This window comes from Trichoplusia ni, chromosome 8 (genome assembly GCF_003590095.1).
Source record: "Trichoplusia ni isolate ovarian cell line Hi5 chromosome 8, tn1, whole genome shotgun sequence".
Lineage (NCBI taxonomy): Eukaryota > Metazoa > Arthropoda > Insecta > Lepidoptera > Noctuidae > Trichoplusia > Trichoplusia ni.
The window spans coordinates 3,621,437-3,641,093 of record NC_039485.1 but is presented as its reverse complement, the minus strand read 5'-3'; the positions used below and the strand labels follow the sequence as shown (position 1 = coordinate 3,641,093).

General features: G+C 35.3%; 1 protein-coding gene across 6 annotated transcripts in view; it reads right to left on the bottom strand.

Moving 5' to 3' along the window:
• Positions 1 to 386: 386 nt before the first annotated feature.
• The window catches only part of LOC113496652 (angiotensin-converting enzyme-like), a 207,224-nt gene continuing 187,953 nt past the window's right edge, over positions 387 to 19,657 (bottom strand). For all 6 annotated transcript variants that reach the window (XM_026875932.1, XM_026875934.1, XM_026875930.1 and 3 more), the window contains 11 exons: positions 9,903 to 10,117; positions 8,794 to 8,961; positions 7,142 to 7,229; positions 5,082 to 5,222; positions 3,770 to 3,946; positions 2,865 to 2,962; positions 2,492 to 2,780; positions 2,265 to 2,421; positions 2,012 to 2,188; positions 1,776 to 1,889; positions 387 to 1,697 (listed from right to left, as the gene is read on the bottom strand). In XM_026875932.1, the coding sequence (XP_026731733.1) occupies positions 1,148 to 1,697; positions 1,776 to 1,889; positions 2,012 to 2,188; positions 2,265 to 2,421; positions 2,492 to 2,780; positions 2,865 to 2,962; positions 3,770 to 3,946; positions 5,082 to 5,222; positions 7,142 to 7,229; positions 8,794 to 8,961; positions 9,903 to 10,109 (2,166 nt within the window). In that variant the 5' untranslated portion in view covers positions 10,110 to 10,117 and the 3' untranslated portion in view covers positions 387 to 1,147. The remainder of the gene's footprint in view (positions 1,698 to 1,775; positions 1,890 to 2,011; positions 2,189 to 2,264; positions 2,422 to 2,491; positions 2,781 to 2,864; positions 2,963 to 3,769; positions 3,947 to 5,081; positions 5,223 to 7,141; positions 7,230 to 8,793; positions 8,962 to 9,902; positions 10,118 to 19,657) is intronic.

Sequence of the window (19,657 nt, the reverse complement as noted above, 5' to 3'; positions counted from 1 at the left end):
TTCGCTTTTATAGCAATACTTCTGTTTTCGGTGTCATTCGTTATGGAGCAGAAATTTTTAGCAATGTTTAATGTGCATTTATTATTTACTAGCTGTTGCCCGCGACTTCGTCCCCGTGGGTAGGAGATATAAGTTATGATTTATACCTACCCTGTTTTTTTTTACATTTTCCATTGTATCTTCGCTCTAATTAGTCGCAGCGTGATGGTTTATAGCCTAAAGCCTTCCTCGATGAATGGTCTATTCAACACAAAAATAATTTTTCAATTTGGACCAGTAGTTCCTGAGATTAAAAAACAAACAAACTCTTTAGCTTTATATATTAGTATAAGTATATAGATTTAATGTATGTATTAAGGACCTTAAAGTAAATAAAGAGACAATAATTTATGTTCAAAACATTTATTATTCTCTGTTTTCAATGTTGACATAATTTTACTAATTCCCGCTTTACTCCCAGTAAAGCCTTATTTTAGTAACACATAAATTACTAGCAACATCAAATTAAAATATATATTTGGTTATTACAAGTACAGAGATAGAATATTAAAATATTGTTTATAACTAAAATATAAAATTTATAAACACTGAACAAGAAAATTAATTTCATCATGATTTGGTCGGAAGTTTCGTAGCTGAGAGTAGGTAAATAGAGACTTTATAAAATTACAGTTATTTTTTTACAAATTTGATAATTCCTAACATATCTTATGCATCTTACTTATTAGAAATTGAGACGCTTAAGGCACAGCAAATTACATCTAACTAGAATATACAACTATTATAGACACTCTTGGTAACAATCTTTATTCTATTTCGCAAATTGTGATATGTACAAAAATATTTTCATCTTCATTATCTAGCATTATTCTTACAAAATTGAAATTAAAGACATTCAGGTATACATTGTATACATAATTAAATGCACGGTGTGTGATGAAAGTAATTCAAATAATCATACAGAAAAAATAAATAAACACAGCTAAAATACAACTAATATTCCCAAACAAAAAGCAGATAACACGAAACGATACACTGAACTGAAATACGTCTTTTGAACTCCACTCATTTATTGGCACAATATCACTATATTTAGTCTCAGTGTCATTGACCATCGGTTCTCCTTCTAGAACCGATACTCCTCAAATCAGGCACGGGTGTTGTCCCTTCGTTGCCTCTCGAGCTGTTTTCTGTGGTTGTGGCGCTTCCTCGCTATTATTGCTATTAATATCACAACGACAGCCAGGGCTACGGCTATTCCGATCCACCAGTACGTATTATAAGATGCCTCTTTCGTATTAACCTCATTGTGGTCCCCAGTTGCTACAGGATTCTTTATTTCCAAAACTCCTACTGTAGACGTTTCGATGAACTTGGAATTTGATCCGTCTGTATCAATAACGTTGTCGTTGATATCTTCGTGCGTTTCTACTTTTTCTGTTTCTTTGACGCTTTCCTGGTTTTCAGCTGATGATGGTATTTCGTTTTCTTCTGGTACCGGTTCATTGATAACTGGTTCGATGTAATCGTCAGAACCTTCGTTATCTGTAGACGGATCTAACTGATTATCTAAGTATTCATCCAAAAATTTGTAATAGTCCGTTAGCCCTGTGTATTCCAGTCCATATTCCCGTTTTGCTAGAAGGTCGCTCACCATTTCAGGCCAGACGGTTCCATAGCCTTGCATCATTGCGTCACTGTTAACAAAATAAAAAAGATGTGTTTAAAATTTTATGGTGAATTCCGTTCATAAAAGAACTTGTAAAAATACTTACACCAATCGGTCGTTGTTCTCTGCGATGTGAACTAATAAATCTGATTCATCAGACACGAGTTCTTCAGCAAAAGACTGGTAGATTTGGTATTTCAGAATTAAACCCATGAATTTTCTGTAGAAAAAAAAAACATTTAAATGTTTACCATAATAGACGAAAACATTTCATTTACTCAAACCACATAGCAACAATGGCTTTCTGTTATTTATAAAGTGCAACAGTTATAAATGACTCACCCGATAAAAGGTTTATTGAACACCATGTAAGGGTCTCCAAGGAAATCACCATCGGATGTTTCTATATAAGAGAAATTTTTACGGAAGTCGCTCCAACTGCTAGGTATTTTCGCGTACGGTATAGCTCCCATTAAAACTTTTATCCTCCATTCGTCGGCTGCCAAATAGAAGTTCAGTCTGGAAGACAAACATTAAGATATAAATCTAGCCATAAAAATACGTTTTAAAATATTTTATTTGACTTCAAACTTACTTTGGTAGATCTCTTAAAGCCATTATCAATTGTAGTACCAATCGATGTTGATTCGGGTTGTAGTTGAAAATTTCCAATGGGAACAAGCCTGCATTATTCAGCGCATGAGGGTTCAGAGAAAGCAAGGATACGAATCCAGGAATAGCTTCATACACAGCTGAAACAAACAAGTCTGTGAGTTTCAAAGTTTCCGAAGGAATTACTTTACAACTAGGACATTGTCTTACCGGAATAGCGAGAGGCTTCTCTTAGTATGTAAGTGTTATTGCTGTGCAAATTAATGGTCTGCTTGTAGACAATCTTCATGACTGCCTCGTGCGCTTCTATGTAGTTGGCTATACTGACGTCTTTACAAGTTATCGCTCTAACTTTGTTTGGTTTGCACCAATCTACTAATGTCGGCGGGCAAGTACTGTTGAATACGGATTCAGACCAAATATTTGGGTCTGCATCTCCTAAGTTTAGTGTTTTGATGAGTTTTGCCGCTTGTTTGAATGCTTCAACTCCTCCTAAATTCTGTGAAATATTTTAGACTTTATTAAAGAATGTCTGGTTTAATTTACAATTGCGAAATTGTTATTTACAAAATTGAAATCATACCTTTAACTGAAGATTTGCGTGTACTTTTTGATATATCCCAGCATGCTTTGGGAGTAAACTTTCTATTAAATTGGACCAATCGTCTCCTGTTAACGATCCTGTTGAAGAATACTCATTCATTATCAATTCAAATCACAAAAAGATCGTTCAAAACACCGTGTTCACAAACTTTAAAGTAATATGTGATGATAAAGTAGCACCAGGGAATCCAACTAAAACACAACTTCCAACTATTCTAAGAATAACAAACCGAAAATACTTTTCAGAAGACGACGTATAATAAATTACCATACCCTGGGGTATCCTACGTAAGATATGCGAAAGTTTCAGCTATTTACAGCGTAAGTGAAATTGACATTATGACTCATATTTTGTACAACAAAAACTCTTTCAAAGTGAACAAAGGACTATAATTTGGCAGTACACTGTTCCAGCAATAAAAATGGTATAAACACTGGAAGTCACACAGCCATTGAGTATTTTATTTCCTCTTCAAGTTTTGTTACAAAACTGCAGTTAGGTATTACTAGAACAAAACAAATAAAATGGTGCAGTCTAAGTTACTGTGCATTGAAACTATTTATTCTCTTTACCGACTACAACAACTTTGCCGGTTTTAATTTTAACTTCGATATAACTTTTGCCTTGGAATATTCAGCATGTGTGGTATTATAAAGTACTAAAGCTTAAGTTATTTTAAGTCGGATTCCTGAAATTGGATTTCGGTTAAAACGTTGTCTCTTACATCCGAGTTTATACGAAAACTTTTTTATGTTGTAGAATTGAATTTCCGTTAAAAATATAAGCAGTTTCACTCTGGTTTAAAATGGAACAACGTCAAGTTTCCAAGCACGTCACTAATTTTTCTTTTTAAAAACTACGAAATTTAAGAGCATCGTACTTACTTAGTAAATGTACTGGCAGAGTTTTGCCAACGGCGTCAGAACCCTTTAGCCTAAGTGCTATGTATTTGTGGAGTTTCAAGTAAAGAGGTTTCACATTTTCCCACAATTCTCGGGCCTTAAGTATGGCACCTTCGTACTCGCCTAAAGCATCCCAATATTCTTCGACGGAGTTATAACCTGGAGGAAAAATAAATTGAAATTATAGTACACCAGCTTTGCTTTTCACGGACTGCGGGACAACTGAACAAGACAAATAAAGAATCATCGTAAACATGTAATGGGGACAAGAAAAATTGTTCGTTGGCGTCGTAAAATAAACGATAGATACTAATTACGTACCCGTCTACAATATTAATGATTTCATATATATTTTCTAAACCAAGTTCAACATTCATTTCAGCATTAATCCCTCCCATAGTACCAATTCCATCAACTTAGCGAGTCAAAGAAGAGTTTCCGTTGAGTAGTCCGCTTATTGACAAATCCTAAATGGATTTCTCTCTAAAACTCCCTTAGGTAGCTACTCAATTACGAAATGTTAAATCTTAATTTAATATTAATTACAAAATTACTACCCGCCGTTTTCCAGATCTGCTTTTATAAATACGCAAATATAATTATGATTAACAAACGGAGTATCATTAAAAATATTAACAGAGAGGATTTGAGTAGTTAAATTTGTAATGTCGTCTTTTACGATTTCATTTTGGACAGTTTAATTACTGTTTGGAATTACTGTGTTTACATCTTGTTGTTGTAATTGTACAATCTCTTGGCATGTCATCCATAATACTTAGCTACAAAGTTTCTGATCTCATGGACTTGGCTCTTAATTTTATGATTGATATAAACTTTACAGTAAACAGTCGTGGGATATGTCTAGTTATTATGAAATCAAAAAATATTCCTAAATTAATTAAGTTTGTAGTAAATTACAGTTTCATCTTATTTTAACGAGCTTACATCCCACTTTTTACCCAACTAATTGCCCTAGTTTTTTTAAGCAACAACTTTGAAACAAATTCGTCCTTATCTGATGCAGCTTTAGAAAATTGGAAGATTAAAAAGACGTCTGAGCTCTATAGTTGCGTAGGTCACAAAGTCAAATATATACTCAACGTATTGCGAGTTAGAATCCCCATTCAATAAGTTCTGAGCTTTGGTGTCTGAGCCTAGATGTCTTGGTGCTTGTGATTTGAATGTTCGCAAACTTCCACGATACAAGAATTACATCCTTTAGTATGGTTGTCGTTTCTGAATCCAAAGAGACTATAGTTATTGGCAACTAGGTACCTATTTCCTAGACACTTACTATTTTTTTTCGAAGCATTCCTCAACAAAGGTAGAACGTGTTCCAAATAATCATGAAGATCGGGCAAGTTGTTCTCCCACGAGAGTTTCATGCGATGCAGGGTCTCTTCGTCTTGTTGCCGCGCCAAGTTGTAGTGTAACTCTAAAAAGAAAAAAAGTATTGTAACAAACACTTCATTAGAATCATAATAAAGGAAAACGTTTCACATATTAACCTATAATACATCGAAAGTTGCATGGTATCATCCCATTAAGTAAGTTAATATAATTTTATTTATATATGTAATTCGTTTTCTAAATGGCTTAGAGAATACATTATGCATATCATCGAAAACTGTTCCTCGATCGTTCGATCGTTCATTCGATCATTTATTAGCTAACGAAAAAAAACCATCACTGCCTTGATTTAGGAGTTATTGTAATAAATTGTCTGGCAAAGTTTCAGTCTTTGAAAGTAATGAAAAAGCATGATCCTTATTTAAAAACAAATATTTTAGTTGAACCCAATTCAACTCACAAATTATAATTAATGATTGTGCTCATTAAGCAAACACATGGCATCAATGTTTTACGTTTCGCGAGCTTTGTTCAAATATTTTAATAATTACTTGTTAATGATTATTTTAACAAAAAGCATTCAACCAACTTCAAACAAAAACTACGCAGCTCATTTCGATGATTTTTTAAATAACTTTGTCAGTACAGACGGACTCTAAAATACTAACAGTGAATTTCTTTACTCATAAATTATACCTCTCAAGAGCATTTGCTAAAGACATTTATATTTTAATATTTAATTTTCTTCTTTCACGACTATCATTAAATAATACATAACTGCATCGTAAAGTATTTTATATTCTTTGCAGTCACTTTGGAAAGTTAAATCACTTTAGTGCCTGTATTATGAAGCTCTTAAATGAGGTTTGTTGCAGTAGTGAAAACGAGACAGAGCTATTAACTGCGCGTAGCGGCATCTCTCTTCTACATAGGGAATAGTACACTCTAAAAGTTTATACTCAGTTTATAGTAAGCGCATTCACACCTGGGTTGTTTATAAAACCATCTGTTGCTTTAGTAATGTGAATTTAATTTTCACAACTACGGCTACGAGTTAATCTTTTTACCTTTCTTTAAATTTATGTAATTCTTCAGCTTTTGGAAATGAAAAGGTTTTTAACTATTCAAGTTTTATTGTCTTGCTATTTCATGAGCAAATGTATCAATATGTCGCATTAATCAGGGTTTAATTTAAGTCCATTTAAATTGTTTTTTTTTAATTATTGCATTATTTATTTTCTTTCTCTATTATACATCTACTAGAAAAAAAAATAGTTTTCCCATTGATTTAATTTCAACCCGTGTCTTTTCAATCATTTTTACGAGTTATATTCATAATCTGCGAAGCAAGTCTACGAGGAACAAGATATTATACTTTTTTGAAACATTCGCGTTATTAAAAGTTTTTCCCTTTAGGAAATTCGTAATAACTTTTGAATTTTGTTCACCCTTGTCTGTATTTGTCTTTAAACTTCCGCCTTTCTTCAGGACTTTGGAAGTGCTGATTTATTTTTAAATTGGCCTATCTAATTTTCTGTTGATTTTCCTTGTATAATGGCGGAACAAATTTTTTGTAATACATTACAAGATTATTTGATTATGAGTTTTCCATGATGGTGGTTTGCTTTAGGTTTCGATGTTCTTTTAAGCAGTTTTCTTTATGTATTTGTTAGCGTTGTAATTTTTTTCTCGTTTTTGTTGACGTTGATATGAATTGCATAGATGGTAGGTTTTATAGGCATATATTACATCAAATGATACATTTTTCAATACACGACCTGTTTTCACACAAACAATTACATATGGATATGATATTATAAAAACGAATGTTTGCGAGTATGAATGGATGTTTGCTATCCATGTTTAAAGTACTGACTTGATTTTATTGAAACAATACAATAATGTAACTTCTAAAATTATATTTATCTCTTAGCTAAAACACACGATATAGATTCATAGCTAATCTTAAAACTATTACAATGTAATCAATATGAAAAGACTCACCTCTTAACGTGCAGTTACTGGCAGTACCACAATCGTAGTTAGTGGCGAATCTTATTTTGTTCAGCGCATAATCCCCGAATGTTACGAGCTAAAAACAAAAATATGTATTAGTATTATATAACATTCAAGGTCAATAGGTGGCATAGATTTTTATACAGGGGAAATGCTTAGTGCTAGTATTGTTTATTTTTTATTTTAGTTCTTCCAGCAACTACTTTTGACTTTATATAATACTGCTTGGATTAAATATTAGTCTCGAAAAATTATAGGTACGAACACGACGATTCATATTTATGTTAAGGATATTCGATCATAACCGAATGTGTCTTAGTTCTTATGAAGACACATTCAAATAATATTTGATTTGTCATTTCAAATTGGTAAGAATCATAGTATGATTCACGAAATGTTTAAAACCCTCCGACACAAAGTAACTTCATTCAAATCGGTTTAATTATTTAGGAGCTATGATGAGACTCACAAACTTTAAAAATGATGTTTAAACTTATACGACTCTTTTACACATAATTGTCAACCTCATATCACTCTTCTTTCCGCGTTGATGGAAAAATAAGGTAATTGTTTTCCTTTGCAAATATAAATTTATCATACAAAAGAAACAAAAGCCAAATGCCATCAGTATAAGAATAATAAACTTTACAAAATAACTCTCTGAAAAAGATTTCGACGTAACGCCTTACCGGCAGCAATATATTTTATGGATAACACCAGAATGGCCCTCATAAATACAGGAAAAGATTTATGTCCAATTACCCTCTACTATCTATCGTAATAAAAATAACTAAATGAATCTATTAACGCTTTGTTCGAGCCCTATTAAAGAATTATTACGGATACACGGATTTTATTCCGTATCGTGATTTTATGCCTTGTACATAGATGCTACATTTTCTGATGAAATTGTTGAGTAAACAATTACTTGGAAAATGAAATCATATGCAAGCGATTACTAGCACGTTGTACTGGAATAAAATTGATTGTGATCATTTTTAAGTTAATATTGCAATTGGAAAAATAATTTCAGATCATATATCATAGTTAATCATTTTATTTATTTATGTAACTGTTAGAGGAATAAAATTTCCACATCGAGAACTTGAAATATCTACTTGCGTAATAAACATGAAAATAGGGCACAGAAACAATCGAAACTTGGTTAATATCATCCACTGATTCCAGTTAACTTTCATTACTTTCTCATTTTGTCTCACTTGTAGTTCTTTTGTTAAATACTCCCGCACTAAGGACTTCTTTTGTCGAAGGGTTTTCACAAACATAAGTCACATGCACAAAGACATCCAGACTCGCAACAATCGTTCGTGGATCGTCGTGAATCGTGAAGCACAGGGGGATCGAACCGGCAGCTCGTTTGAGGTTTACAACTAGGCTTCTTTTCGTTTTATTTTCTTTCGTTATCTTATCCGTTTAGTCATGTAAATTGGGATCATAGTTATCGCGCACTAGTGAAGGCAAAACCTAAAGTTCCCCCTTGAACCTGTTACTCAAAGCAAGCCTTTGAAAAGGACGGGATCAATTTTCCTGAAGTTATCCCGCAAGGACAGAGTTTGAATTTCTTTTTTTTTCTTAATTCCAATTATTAATAAACTATTTTAATTTAAGTAATTCGTTACCTTGATCCACTGTTCAGTCTCCAACAGTGTGTCTCCCGGTTGTAGTAGGAGCTTCACTTTCCGTCGTAGCACGTTGTCATCCGCGGATAACGCATGCGCAGTGAGCGAACTTTTGATGTCAGTCGTCTGCTGGCACACGAACATACCGAACGCCTTGTCGCGTTCCAACTGTATGAAAATTTAATGAAAATTATTATGTTTAGTTAATTTTTTTTGTGGATGGCTAAAATTACCTTTAGTATGGTTTTTTCTAAATTTTATTTAGTTAGATGTTGGATGCTATCAAAAAAACCTTAGGTTTAAAAAGATAAAGTTCCTCTACAAAGTTCGGAAATGCTTTCAGTTACTATTTGTAAAATGCACCCTGTGCTATTTATCTCCTATAGCCTTCCTCAATAAACGTGTCTACTACATGAAAAAATCTTCATATTTAAGTAAAGTATAGGTAAGTGTTCGAAAATCGACAGCAATGCATTGTAGTCCACATAAAATATATCTAACTATCCGAATTAAATCATAGTCTAAAAATAAACTGCTAGTTAATTACCCAGTTCAAATACATAGTTGACACATTTTTGACAAAATTAGTCTAAAATGCAATAGTGTAGTAGGTAGTGTCAAATTATCATTCAATTCGTGTCAATATAACAAATTTTATAACGTGGTATTCAATTAAATATCATTAAGCGACGCAAATAGCTGAAATTTTCAGTAAATAACTGACAATATTGCCACTAAAACAATTTGTTTATTTGCAGGCATCCGATTTGTGTTTATTTAATTTTGTTTCTGCTACATAATTTTCATGTTCATGCTATTCGTTTGGTGATAAAATAAAGCCTCGAACGAGTTATTATAATTCATAAATATAATTATGTAAAATGTGTGTAATAATTGACCACTAATTCAAACAAAATTGTGTATTAATTTATTTAAATATAATGGAACAAATATTGAAATAATCGGTAAAATGCCTAATCAATGAATATTTATTTTCTTCTCCGTTACGAAATCTTATTCATCTTCCCCATCTTTGTTGTAAGAATTACCTATGCAAATAATGATTTTACCTCCACAACAAAACGATAGAAAATTACCGAACTACTAACCTTAGTGGCCAATCCTTTACTATTCCCAGTAAGTTCATTCCACGCGGCGTTGGCCCTCTGCTCGCAATGGTCCACGTAGTCAAGTTCCACCAGATCCACTAAAGAGACAAGCCATCTTCTGTCGTCAGCACTGGACGAGGTCCCACATTGGAGCGGGGCGAGGAGGGCTAAGAAGCAGATGAAGAGGAGACTGACTGTTGGCCTCATTTTTGTTTCTGTGGAAGAAGAAAAGGAGAAATTTAGTCATTTTATTCAACATCCGCAAAATGTTTCTAAGAATGAGGAGTTTCGGAGTTCTATTTCTAGTAAAACGGTTTTTAAGCAAAAATGACAGTAATGTGCTTCAAATCTTCTTTAGAATCACTGTCATTAGTATCGTTCACACACTCAACTCGAATTTTAAAATTGTCTGGACTTTAAAAGAGAGTGCGACCCTTGAGTTTGTTTCGACATTTCTTATCAGGATAGTCAGCTGGGAAATGTCGGCCCCATCGTTCTCAAAAAAGACACGTAAAAGTGATAAAATATCCTATTTGCAGAATAAATAATTTCATTTCGTTATCATCATTATGATGGGCACCATTCCCCCATAACCCCTTTTGTAATACCAAAATGTCTTAAAAGTAAAGTATTACTGAATCAGTTTTGTATAAAATTAATCTTACCACACGTGTAACAAAAATATACAATATCTATTAGCTGACATAAGACACAGATCTGTCTGAGTCCCACTAATCTATTTTTGGATTCACGCGGATTTTGTGAAATCCCATCTCATTGAGTAAATCCGTCCTTTATTAGGAAACAGACCATCAAATAGAGGGTCAGGTAAATAAAACTTCTTTTTGTATTCGCCATGGATTTTACGGTGCTATAAATATGCTGTAAACAGTTACAAGGTATTTGATACCTTTGGGAGAAAAATATAAAATATCTTCTTTAAACTAGAGGATTTATCTCTTCATAGGATAATCAAAACGATTCTTAAATAATCCGATCTTTATTGTCGAAAGCCGAAATTATTTATCCATCAATCTCAAAATACACAAAACATCAAAAAATATGGCTATTTCTAAAGCTCAGATAACAGATTGTTTAATTTCCTAAATGGCCAATCTTGATTCCAAAGTGACAGGGGAATATCAATGGACAATGGACATCTCATTCCTTTCATCTTTGGATTTACGAAAACAATTGCCAGAAGGCAATAGGCAAACCTTTTCTCTATTAACTCATTATTTATCAAGAAACCTGAACTCCGTTTGAATAACCTGCGCCGTATCAATTATCTTAGCAATAAGGGGAGCCCAAAAAGCGAAAATTAATGAGGGAGCCGCAAAATTAAAGATTTTTTTTACTTACTTTTAGAACCCGCACCTATTCATCCCTTATTCGTCTAAAAGGGTCACGATGATAAAAAAGAAAATTAAAGACCAGGCATTCATAAAGTGATTGTTGCCTTTATCCAGTTCTTTTCAGACGTGATATTAAAACTACATCAAGTGAGGAAAGGAAATGCAAAAGATTTTTTATGCAAATTACATTTTGAGTTATTGCCACAAATTTCCAAGAGAATGCGAGCTTTAGTGGTTCAAAAATTAAAATCATTTGTTTTGTGTGAAACAAAAGCAAAAAGTTTTTACGACGGAGCTAAAACTGACCGACCAGCAGCTCTGATGACTTTTTACATTTAGACACATGCTAGTACAATTTTCAAGCTACGCTAGGATTATTTTTAAGCTTCCAACCATATATTTTAAAAGATACAAAATTGAATTTTAAATTTGTTGCTTAATCTTTTCGAAGGAAAAAATTGCATTCATGTTTAAAAGGAAAATACGAATTAAATAAAATGATTTTAAATAGGGAAAACGATACCCTCGGTCAGTGACCTGCATAGTTCACGTGTTAGGATAAGGCTCATTTAGCCCGTAGGTATAAGGTTAAAAACTTTTTCAATAAACTATTTGTGTTAAGGTTATTATAATTCATTCACATCACTCGCTTAACTATCGGTGCGAGTATTTTTTAAAGTAGTTGCCAATAAACATTTGTACGAGAAAGACGTGTTTCCTTCCACAAAAATCACCTCAAGCCACAATCAACCGTATCATCCAGAACATATGGTCGACTATCGAACCGGATTGAACATCATCGCTTACCTGAGTCGCCGGCCGCGAGAACAATAGAAGACACATTCCAATGCGATAAGCGAGCGCCGGGTGCTGTTGTTTACGCAAAATTAATTAGTGTGATTTGATAGAAAAGTTTGCAATTGAGGATATAATCTCAAAATTTAAGACTGTTCAACGTGAACCATGACTTCTCAAGCTGATCAAATGTTAAGTATACTTGAAGATACAGCAGCGTTGCTAAAGAAAACACAGATAAATCTTAAGAAGTGCCCCAAAGAACGTTTATCGAAAGCAGGTTATATACAAACAAGAATAGAAACCCTTGAACAATATTGGAACACATTTAAACAAGCACATCAAGACTTATTAAAGTGCACCACGCGTGAACAACGTGGCGTGTTGTCATATTTTGTCAATGAGGAGTTCTTCATACAAGAAGATCTGTACTTATGTATGTTAGGCGATCTTAAAGACTTGTTGGCAGCACATCATAAGAAGACGTCCGACCATTCTGTGTGTAGTAACGTTTCATGTGAAGGTCCGGCCAAGGTCAAGTTGCCTAGTATACAATTACCTGCTTTTTCTGGAAATTATGAAGAATGGCCTACCTACAAAGATTTATTTGTGTCATTAATACATGAATGCACAAGATTAAGCGAAGTTGAAAAATTACACTATTTGAAGACAAGCATCACGGGTGAAGCGGCATCATTACTGAAACATGTACATGTGACTGGTGCTAATTATGTGCAAGCATGGGAAATGCTGAATCATCGTTACAGCAATAGACGCCTAATAGTTAATGCACTACTTAAACGATTATTTTCCTTGAAGAAATGTACCTCACAATCTGCGGCCCAGCTGAAAACTCTCCTGGACACCACTAGTGAGATCATCAACAGTTTGGAAAATTTGAAAGTGTTTACCGGCTCCTGGGATCCTATAATTGTATTTCTGGTCGTGCAGAAGTTGGACCCGGAGTCGCACAAGGAATGGGAGCAGTCTGCTTGTTCGGTGAATCCAGAAAGCTTATCTACTTGGAAAGACTTGCGCGAGTTTTTAGAGTCTACATTCCGGACACTTGAGCTTGTTAATCCTACCACTAGTACCAGAACCACAAAAGAACGCGTGCTGCATGTTTCTACGTCTTCAAATGATCAGAAGAAATCATGTGCTTTATGTAAGGATACACACACACTATGTCACTGCAACGCGTTTAACAAAATGGCACTTAATGAACGAAGAGAACATGTCAAAACAAACAAGCTCTGTTTCAACTGCTTAGCAGCAGGACACTCAGTATTTAAGTGTCGCATGCCAATGTCCTGCCGTATTTGTAAACGACGCCACCACACACTTTTGCATCAACCCAAGAATACGAATGAGTTGGCTTCTCATGTAGAACCTCAGCAAGCGACGTCATCACAAGCAGATGCAGAAGAGAAGGTTCAGGCAATGGTAGCGTCACATCATATTTCTGGGCAGAAGATTGCACTATTAGCTACCGCAGTAGTTATTCTGAAGAGTGAAAATGGTAACACTACTGCATTGAAGGCGCTGATAGATTCAGGATCTCAAGCATGTTTTATAAGCGAGAAGGCAACTCAGATCCTGAAACTCAATAAATATCCAGTGAACCTAATCGTCTCCGGAATGGAATCAATGAAAGTCAGAGTCAAGCACGAAGTCGAAGTACAAGTATTGTCACGATGGGAAGACAACTTTAACTTACCTATTAAAGCCTACGTGATGTCTAAGCCCTTGACTTCAAACATCAACCCCTCAAGCGTAGTCACGGAGACTGATTGGCCGCATTTATCAAGCATCCAGCTCGCAGATGAAAACTGTTTTGCATCTGGAACTATAGATCTGTTATTAGGAGTAAACGAGTACGTAGCAATTTTGAAGCAAGGTCTCATCAAGGGCCCACCAGGTACTCCATGCGCTCAAAACACTCACCTGGGATGGATCCTGATGGGTGGAACTACATTGAATGTTAACTCTAGAGAAAATTCCATTCAGGTCATGAAGCAAGAAGTTAATATTGAAGATTTACTCAAAACAATATGGGAAATTGATGTAGACTCAAAGAGAACACCTACTCTAAAGGAACAACTATGTGAAAATATCTACAAGAAAACACACAAGCGTGTTAAGGAAGGCAAATACATTGTCCGACTACCTTTTAATACAGAAAATCCAAAATCAGCTGAAGGAAACTCGCGAGAAATAGCAAAAAGAAGATTTGTGCATTTAGAAAGAAGATTTAGTCAGAATAAAGACCTGAAACAAGAATATACGAAGGTGATTGAAGAGTATAAAGAATTAAAACACATGGAAGAAGTGCCTACTAAAGAAATGAACAGTAAATCAGTTTACTTACCACATCATGCGGTGATTCGAAATGATAAAGAAACTACTAAGACACGAGTTGTATTCGACGCATCGTGCAAGGGCTCCAACGGCATTTCTCTGAACGATGAACTCCTCGTAGGACCAATCCTGCAAGAAGACCTTAGGAGTATAATTGTTAGATGGCGTATGCATGCTATATGTTTTGCCTCTGACATTCAGAAAATGTATAGGATGGTCTGGATTGATAGAGAAGATGCTGACTTTCAGAGAATTCTGTGGAGAAATGATCCAAGCGATGACATTAAAGAATACAGGCTCTTGACGGTTACTTTTGGAACAGCATCTGCGCCATATCTCGCTATAAGAACACTCATGCAATTGGCAGATGATGAAGGAGAAAGGTTTCCCGAAGCCGCACGAATTTTACGTGAAGATTTCTATGTTGATGACGTCATGTCCGGGTGTGATAATTTGAAAGAAGCAGTGAGAATTAGCCAAGATTTAAAAAGATTACTTAAGCTAGGTGGATTTGAACTAAAAAAGTGGTCTTCTAATAGTCGTGAATTCATGGAAACAATTGATCCAAACGAAAGATCATCTAATGCTCACCTGAAACTGAATGTTGATGGAGTCATTAAAGCCCTGGGTATACAATGGAATTTGGGGAAAGATCAATTCGAATACAGCCTAAACTTACCTCCTATCGGCAATGTCATTACGAAGCGTAGCATACTCTCAGATATCCAACGGCTATTCGATCCTCTGGGATGGATCGCACCTTGTCTTGTGATGTCAAAGATTCTTATCCAGCAACTCTGGCTTGAAAAGGTTGAGTGGGATGAAGCTGTAAATCCGACATTAGCTGAAAAATGGTCTACAATTCGATCTGACCTTGAAAATGTAAACGGAATATGCATAAATAGATGGATGGGCACCTCAAGTTCAAACAAAGATTGTATTGAAATTCACGGATTCAGTGACGCGTCCGTACAAGGTGCTGTAGTGTATTGCCGCGTTACATACTCAGATGGTTCTGTAAAAACTTCTATAGTCGCAGCAAGAACAAGAGTAGCCCCCTTAAAGACCATATCGTTACCACGGCTAGAATTGTGTGGAGCTCTACTGTTATCCAGGCTTTTAAAACAAATAGGGAAGGCTTTGAGATTACCTGCATCACAGATATACGCGTGGACGGATTCTTCAATTGTTATCTCTTGGATATTTGGAGACCCTAACAAATGGAAAACCTTTATAGCTAACCGTGTTGTCGAGATCACGACTAACGTCAAAGGCAGTCAGTGGTACCACGTAAAATCTGATGATAATCCAGCTGACATTGCATCAAGGGGAATGACAGTAGCAAATCTTAAAACATGCAAATTGTGGTGGAACGGACCAGACTGGTTACTACAACCGAAGATACAGTTCACTAGACCTAACATTTTACCTACAGAGTTAGAAAGGAAGAAAGATACTTTACAAACGTTAAACATGATGCACGGTGAAAACGAAGAAGAAAAGAAATTATGGACACAATTCAATGACTTTGATTCATTAATTCAATTATTGAGAACAATCACATACAGCCGACGATTTCTGAAACAAAAAACATATAAGGAAAAAATAAACTCACCAATTACAACTGAAGAACTCCAACTTTCCCTGCAAACCTGCATAAAAAAGGCACAAGAAGAAGAATTTGTCGATGAGATAAATGCACTGAAAGGAAAGAAAACAGTAAAAAAATCAAGCAAAATAAAATCTCTACACCCTTACCTGGATAACGCTGGAATCCTCAGGGTGGGCGGTAGGCTCAGGAACGCGGACCTAGATGAAGAAAGCAAACATCCTGTAATCCTCGGTCGAAACAGTAGACTTACCGTTCTCCTAGTAGCAGAAGCGCACACGAAGACGTTGCATGGTGGAACTCAATTGATGCTTACCTACCTGAGATCGAAGTACTGGATACTGAGAGCAAAGGCATTAGCCAAAAGGTATGTCCACAGATGTTTGGTATGTGCTAAGTTAACCACTAAAGCAAGAACGCAAGTAATGGGTGACTTACCGAGCGTACGCGTGAAACCGGCTCGAGCTTTTCTTAATTCAGGGGTTGATTTCGCTGGACCATTTCACATATTAATGAGCAGAGGCAGAGGAGCAAAAACCAGCAAAGCCTATATCTGTATTTTCATCTGTATGTCTACGAAAGCAATCCACCTAGAGCTGGTCAGTGATCTTAGTTCAGCAGCATTCATTGGCGCCTTTAAGAGGTTTTGTGCTCGCAGAGGTAAATGCACGAATATATGGAGCGACCAAGGGCGAAATTTTGTTGGTGCCAACAAAGAACTGGTCGAAGCGTGGAAAGAGGCTCATTTGCAATTTGATGGAGAGATTGCCGAATTATTAGCTAACGATGGTACTCAGTGGCATTTTATACCGGCGTATTCACCGACTTTCGGAGGACTGTGGGAAGCCGGAGTCAAATCTATAAAATTCCATTTGAAAAGAATTCTCAACACCAACCTAACATTTGAAGAGATGACGACGGTTCTCTGTGAAATCGAAGCCTGTTTAAATTCACGTCCACTATGTCCCTCAGATGATGAAACCACACAGCCATTGACACCTGGTCATTTCTTAATAGCCGAAGCGCCAGTCGTCGTACCAGATCACAATTTAAAGGATGTTAAAATAAGTCACCTGACACGCTGGCAATACACAAGAAAATTGTTAAATGACTTTTGGTCGCGATGGCAAAAAGAATATTTAACCAGACTTCAGCAACGACCGAAATGGCTAAAACGTGAAGAAGAATTTAAAATTGGAGAAATAGTTCTGATCAAACAAGATAATCTCCCGCCAGGAAAATGGTGTATGGGTCGTATTATTGATAAACATCCTGGCCCCGATGGTATGACAAGGGTTTATAGCGTCAAGAGCGGTGACAACATAGTCAAGCGATGTGTCACGAAGTTGTGCGCCTTGCCTATAGACATAGAAGATTAATTACTAAATATATATGATATAATATGTTATTGATTAAATGCTTATCTTGCCCACCATTTATAGTGTAACTATTTCTGTTCGCTCTTTTGATTGTTATAAGTGTTATATTGTTAATTCATTGGACACTTGTAATTTGTTAATGTTAATTTGTTTTCTTTTGAAAGGACTGTAGGTCCTTTGGTGGGCGGCTTATGTTAAGGTTATTATAATTCATTCACATCACTCGCTTAACTATCGGTGCGAGTATTTTTTAAAGTAGTTGCCAATAAACATTTGTACGAGAAAGACGTGTTTCCTTCCACAAAAATCACCTCAAGCCACAATCAACCGTATCATCCAGAACAATTTGTGTTTATTTTATAATAACCGCTTTCGCACACGCAAATGTAAAACAAATGTGCAAAATATGAAACCGTAATCTGCATCCATTCAGCTTTAAAATATGAGATTCTCGCGAAAATCCAGCAGTCATTAGTACAAATATTCCAAATTCAGGTATATCACAGGCTTTTCACACCTTAAATCCCAATTTTAACTACTTGTTTTCGTTGAACGCCCACCAAAGTTGTATGACCTATTTCTAGGAAAGCTGCCTATTACACGCCACGTCAAGTTCCCAATGAAAAGCAGTCCAATTGGGCGCAACGAGAGCTCGGGAGTCCTATCGGTATGACTGTTCATATTTTGTGGTATTAGTCGTAGTTATGGAGATAGAATCTTTAAATTTGAATGGGGATTTATGAGATACACATTCGTCTAAGGTTTTTGTCGTAGGGACATACATATTTAATGGACGTATCTCATTTATTGTCAGTGCACACCATCTTAGAAACTATATTTTGCCACCACTTTCATACCATGATCACTTTAAAATTGAGTCTTTCTTTTATGGTAAAAAATATTTTAGACAACGAAGTAAATTTCCTGCAAAACGGAAAATACAGAATTATCAACTACTTTATAGCACTACTATTCTAATTTTGACTGATTGCGCAAAATCTTCACGTAGAAAGTTAGATGGCAAAAAATATGACATTTGCAAGTTTCCACGAACTGACGAGGGAACGTTAGCCAGACTCAACGGGAATACTGATATGATTTCAAAACTTTCTCCTGAAAATGCGCTAACAGCTGAACCAGATGACTTAGCATTATCCTTAAATAAATAGCAGTACTTTGTTCACTTTGGATCATTGTAACAAACTTGTGCATCGCGTCCCGTGTGGTCTAAATATTATACTCATTTGTTTCCAGCTAAGTAGTTTTAATTTTATGTGTGCTGTGGAACGAGAAAGCATTTTAGCATTGCTACTCCATGCTTTTACAACATCATATGTTTTATGTTAATTCGTTAAGTTAAAAGTACATTCTGAAATAGAATATTTGTGTATATTTATCTTATTTTATACAGCTGCCTCAAAACACTGAAGACTCCATACAAACAGGCTAAAAAAACTAAACAAACTAAAGAAAAAAAATCAAATACCTAGGTCACCCATGACATGTACCAATCCTTGCTTAACCTACAACTGACTAATTACGATTCGTGTGATACGGCCTGGTGTCAGACGAACAGACGGCGGATCATTACTAATTAACTTTTAGATATGGAACCCGAAAGCTGATATACGTATATCAATTAACCACATAGCTAATATGATTATATATGGTTATATATTGCCTTCTCCATTCCATAATACATTTGTCTGCCCAAATCAGTATCCTTAGAACCCGTTCTACCTTTGAAAGTAGTTCTTATTTATAGTATTTATTTCCCGAATACTGAAATACAAATTATGAAACTATTTTCCGAATTCCGGGAATTTAATTAAGTGCCTGTTAAATTCCGTTGATCGCTTTATGTCATATTAAGCTTCGTTTCCATTTCATTTCGTAGCTTTCCTACGTTACGGACGTGGATATTCTCTACCAACATATTATTAACCGCTGTCAAATTATTTTCCATTATCAAATGATGCTCTATAAATGATGGTTTACTCACGCGTATTTATTGAGATTGCCCGACTAGTTTTGGATCCAACCGGAGTCTTAAATCATGAACTGACGCTGACAGAGTCAAACTTGTCGAGCAGAAAAAGAAGAAAAAGAATCACTCTGACGATAGTTTTATACAAAATACCATTACTTTTTAATCTAATAATGGCCCTCCCCGAAACATGAGACTCGTTTTGATTACGTCCCTACACTTTTCAAAGGGTTGCAACCTTACACAAACTCATAAGACTTCCAAACTGAAGG